Below are 4925 nucleotides of genomic sequence, written 5' to 3'. Positions count from 1 at the left end.
ATGGTCATTGTAAAATGATTAAATACATCGTTGATGTCTATCATGAGATTTTAAGATTTCATCAAAAATTGAAGCAAACAAGCTTAATTATTGTTTAAAGAAAGTCGATTATTTGTTTTTGATTAATAAAGGCAGAAAAAAAAGTTATAGAAACAACAAATTTATTTGTATAAATTAAATTAAAGAAAGAATCTTATTTTTAATTAAAGCGGATGCTGATGCTTGATAACGTTTATATATAAATTTGTATTCGAATATTATCAAGCATTCAGCATCCGCTTTGACTGAAAATAGGATTCTTTTTCTTATTTGATTTAATCTTATCGGCCTTTTAACTTATAATATATTATTTATAAATAATATATGCAGTATGTAAAGAGGAAACGAGGAAATGTGGTGTGCGAATGTATATTAATTTTTTATCTTTAAACGTAAGACTCATTCATTTTTTATTAAAGAAACTTTGTAAGACCTAGATACGACGATATGCGTCATTACACTCTAAATTTCTTACAGTGAAATCCCAAGAGAGTGAAAATACAACCATCCTTAAAAACAAGTTTCACTCTCTTGGAGTAAGATTTCACTGTAAAAAATTTAGAGTGTACACATCCATATAATACCATATACTAATGTTCTCGGATAATGATCGTTAGTACTCGATGGTGACCGTCTTCGTCTTGAGATATTCGTTAAGAGCCTCCTGTCCCAAATCCTTGCCGAATCCAGACATCTTGAAACCGCCGAACGGTGCTGCTACGTCCGTCTTATTGTACGTGTTGATGAATACTGTGCCAGCCTCGATTTTCTCCGCAAATCTGAGCGCTCTGCTGATGTCCTTGGTAAGAACCCCCGAGGCCAGACCAAATTCGGTGTTGTTCGCCCGCGCGATCATCTGATCGATGTTCTTCGAGCTGAACTTGGAGATCACCATTATTGGACCAAAGGATTCTTCTTTGGCAATGTACATGTTGTCCTCAACGTCCGTGAATATGGTTGGTTCAAAGTACCAGCCGGGACAATTCAATCTTTTGCCGCCGTAGACCAACTTCGCGCCCTCTTCGACTCCGCTCTGCACAAACGCGAGGAGTTTGTCCAAATGAGCCTTGTGATTCTGCGGCCCGTGAGCCGTGCTTCTGTCCAGCGGATTACCGATGGTAATCTTCTTTATCTCGTCGACCACACGTCTCACGAACTCATCATGGATAGTCTCCTCAACAAAAAGTCGTCCTTTGGGACGAAAAAAAATTAATAATAGACAATTTAATTATATTTCAAGATTAAATCCTATAATCTCTTATATTAACGAGTGTACATATTTGAAATATTTAACTTTATGCTATCTATATCTTGTATGATTATTTAAAAAACCGTTTATTTTGCTTGGATTTCAAAATAAAAGAAAATATAAGAAATAGTCTCTTACCAGCGGCAATGCAGTTTTCTCCTTTATTGAAGAACACACTGCCCATACCGATCCTAACCGCTTGTTGCATGTCTGCGTCTTCGAAAATGACGAGGGGACTTTTACCACCAAGCTCCAATGACACTTTCTTCAGGTTACTGTCGGCGCAACATCTCATGATGGTTTGACCGATCTGCGTGGAGCCGGTGAATCCCAGCTTTCTGATCAACGGATGCCCCACTATAGCGTTTCCGACGGCTCTGCCGACTCCGCAGACGATATTAATGACACCGGGTGGAATTCCAGCACGTGCGGACAGTTCGGCGAATTTCAAAGCTGTTAGGGGTGATGCCTGGGCCGGTTTCATTACCACGGTGTTACCGGCCGCTAGACAGGCCGCCATCTTCCATGACAGCATCATCAGTGGGTAGTTCCATGGAGTGACCAGACCGCAAACGCCGATCGGTTCACGCCGCGTGAACGTAAGATTCCGGTTTGGACGGGCATGCGAGATAGGTATGGTTGAACCTTGAATCTTGTCGCACCAGCCGGCGAAGTAGCGCCAGGTCTCGATAGACATACCTACATGGGTTTTCAGAGCGAGAGTATAGACCGCGCCAGAATCCAGAGTCTCCAGAGTAGCCAATTCTTCCTTGTGCTCCTCCATTAAATCCGCCAATCTAGAAGATAAAAATGAAGAATTGGAAATAAATCTTTATTTGAACGGGATGATTAGTCTCTTACTTGAACAATAAAGCTCCACGCTCCCTGGCGCTAATTTTGCCCCATTCACCCTCCTCAAAGGCTTTTTTGGCGGCCCTGACAGCTCGATCGACATCCTCGGCACTTCCGCTTTCTACCGAGCAGATTACACTTTCATCATGAGGATTCATCGTGTTGACAGGGTCACCGTGACCGTTAACGAACTCGCCGTCGATGAAGAGTTGTCTGGGAAATCTCAGAGTTATGTTGTTCACCTGTATCTCCACCGCGTCGTACTTGATCTCCTTTGCGGCTAAATTTCCCCGAGCGGTGAGTATAACTGTTGTAGCGAATTCTTTGAAGACCGGTGCCATGAAGACATCGATGTTCTGCAGACTAACGCTGAAATTGTCCTTGACTTCCTCAACAAGTCGTACCACGTCCATGCTACCTCCACCTGCGACAAAAATTTCGTAAGATTAATTCAAGCTTCACGTATAGTTAATTTATTACAAAATAATAGCAATAGCGAACAAAAAATCAAAATTAACATTTATTATACAATATATAAATCTTCAACTTGTTAACATAATAATTGTGTATTTAACTGATAGTTATCCAATGAATAAAAATTTATATTGAAATTCAAACATATAAATTAAATTTGACATTTATAAAAAAATCTTTAAGTTTACCAGAAGCAAAAAAATCTGTATCTTCGTCAACATCAATTCTGAGTATATCTGTCCAAATTTGACGCAGACTGTTGGTGATATTTAACTCTTCTTCCGTAAACTCCACAACCTGGCTATCATTAACCTGCCCATATTTGCTGGCATGAATGGTCTTGGTTCCAGTTTTGATTCTCTCCACGTTAATGAATTGTCCGTCAACAGCTTTGATCAGCAAACCTCTCTGATGAATGATTCCTTTCTGCTCCTCGAGATCGACCGTCTTTTCGACTTCTGGTTGTTTATCGCTCCACAAAGATGATCCGAAGAGTCGCACTTCCTCGCCATCCAACGTCGTGCAAGCTCCCGGTGTACTGTCCAGACCACGAATAAAATCGTGTAGTTCCTTCGCCGGCTTTGTCCAGTCGATCTTCTGAAGTTCTTTCTTGTTCAGCAAAGGATCATAAGTCGCACCCTCCGCTGGTTGTGGCACCATAGGCGCAGTTCCCTTAGCGACGAGGTTCACGGCATCACCCATGGCCTTGATACCCTCCGGATAGAGGAAATTATTGTACAAACTGTCCACCGTATCATTCAGTTCTACTTTGCAGGATTTTTGGAGGAGAATTGGCCCGGTATCCAAGCCATCGTCCGCCCAGAAAATCGAGAATCCTGCGGTTTTATCTCCTTGAATCAAAGTCCTGAAACGCGAGATAGATTGGTTTAAAATAAGCAAAAATAAGCAAAAATAATTGATTAAGGTATTATATAATTTTTTCAATCCCTCTATCCACTTCTGCTAATTTAGATTAACTTTAACAATTTCAATTTTTATTCTTCACCCAAGAGAATAACAAATCCCGATAAAATGATATTAAAATGAATCGAAAATGATTGAAAAATGACTTTTAATGATCATTTTGAGGTCATTTTGACATTATAACGACTTGTTCTAATTCTTAGAACTAGAAAAAAGATGAAGAGTTAGTTGAACCGAGATTAAAATAATTAGAAGGAAATGCGACTTTAGTTTATTTGACGAATAAACAAGAAAAATTAAGAGAATAATTATTAGAAGGGTAACGTAAAATGTATAATATCATCGATTCATAGATCAAAGAATCATAAAATGCGCGAATACGTGCACACACACATGTAATTCGAGGGGATCATATGGCGAGCGCATGGTCTCTTATTATCGTTATCATTATCGTCGGCGCGTTTTCAGCGAGAAAGTAGTTTTGCCTCATAATCTGGAGCACGAAAACCGCGGCAAACCGGTTGTTGCGGCATGCCGATATCGACAGACATGATATCGCGACCGAATGACTTGTCAACTCTAGCATGAGCCAAGTCTAAAAATAAATTAATTGCAGATGTACGATTAACATAATCCTTAAAAGATATTGTGTATAATTCGATTCTTCTAAATTATTTTATTTCGTAGTAATTTATAAAGTAAATTATTTTATTTCGCATCATTCGCGATACTCGTGGCTTATTCGAAGATAACAGATGACAAAGATTTTTTGTTATAGTCTTAATCAATGGAGTCGAATAACTAATTGTAAATCCGAAATGTAAAATTCGTTATTTAACTATAACTCTATGTCTTCGTGATGACTCTATTCTTTTTCTTCGGATTAATTGCGCGTGAAGTTCCCACTCTTACAAGATCAAAAATGTTCCCTTGTAGATCTTTCTATAAAAATATTTGTTGCATTCTCGATCTCTGGAAAATTTCCAAGAGAATCAAAGACATGTGGTGATCAAAGTGAAAAGAACTCACCAACTTATAGCGCTCGCGCCTCTGTGTCTGGGTAATAAGGACGGATGATAACATATGCTTCGGTGACGAGGATGATTAATGACTTCCATAGGGATGTACTGACTACAGAAGGGAAGGACATTGATATCCACCTCGATGCCCTTGTATAGCTCCAAGATTTCCGGCAAGATCACTCCCTTGCTCCTCCAAGTTTTAATTTTGAAGACCGGTGTGTTATCAGCCTTGGCAGTAGTAGCTGCAATCGAATGGCAGTGATAAGACAAAATGTAAATCTCCATCCATTGAATATTCGAAATTCTTCCGATTTTTTTTTATTTTCATAATCTTTAATTCATAATCTTTTCAAAGCTCTCGAAGA

General features: G+C 39.1%; 1 protein-coding gene across 3 annotated transcripts in view; it reads right to left on the bottom strand.

The window, feature by feature from the left end:
* Window positions 1-404: 404 nt before the first annotated feature.
* The window catches only part of LOC108693639 (cytosolic 10-formyltetrahydrofolate dehydrogenase), a 7115-nt gene continuing 2594 nt past the window's right edge, over window positions 405-4925 (bottom strand). For all 3 annotated transcript variants that reach the window (XM_018202678.1, XM_018202679.1, XM_018202680.1), the window contains exons 4-8: window positions 4568-4802; window positions 2803-3479; window positions 2150-2564; window positions 1427-2085; window positions 405-1230 (exon numbers count right to left, since the gene is read on the bottom strand). In XM_018202678.1, coding sequence (XP_018058167.1) covers window positions 653-1230; window positions 1427-2085; window positions 2150-2564; window positions 2803-3479; window positions 4568-4802 — 2564 coding nt within the window. In that variant the 3' untranslated portion in view covers window positions 405-652. The remainder of the gene's footprint in view (window positions 1231-1426; window positions 2086-2149; window positions 2565-2802; window positions 3480-4567; window positions 4803-4925) is intronic.

The sequence above is a fragment of the Atta colombica genome, unplaced genomic scaffold (genome assembly GCF_001594045.1).
Source record: "Atta colombica isolate Treedump-2 unplaced genomic scaffold, Acol1.0 scaffold96, whole genome shotgun sequence".
NCBI lineage: Eukaryota > Metazoa > Arthropoda > Insecta > Hymenoptera > Formicidae > Atta > Atta colombica.
The sequence above is the reverse complement of the archived record's forward strand: the minus strand, read 5'-3'. Positions and strand labels throughout refer to the sequence as shown.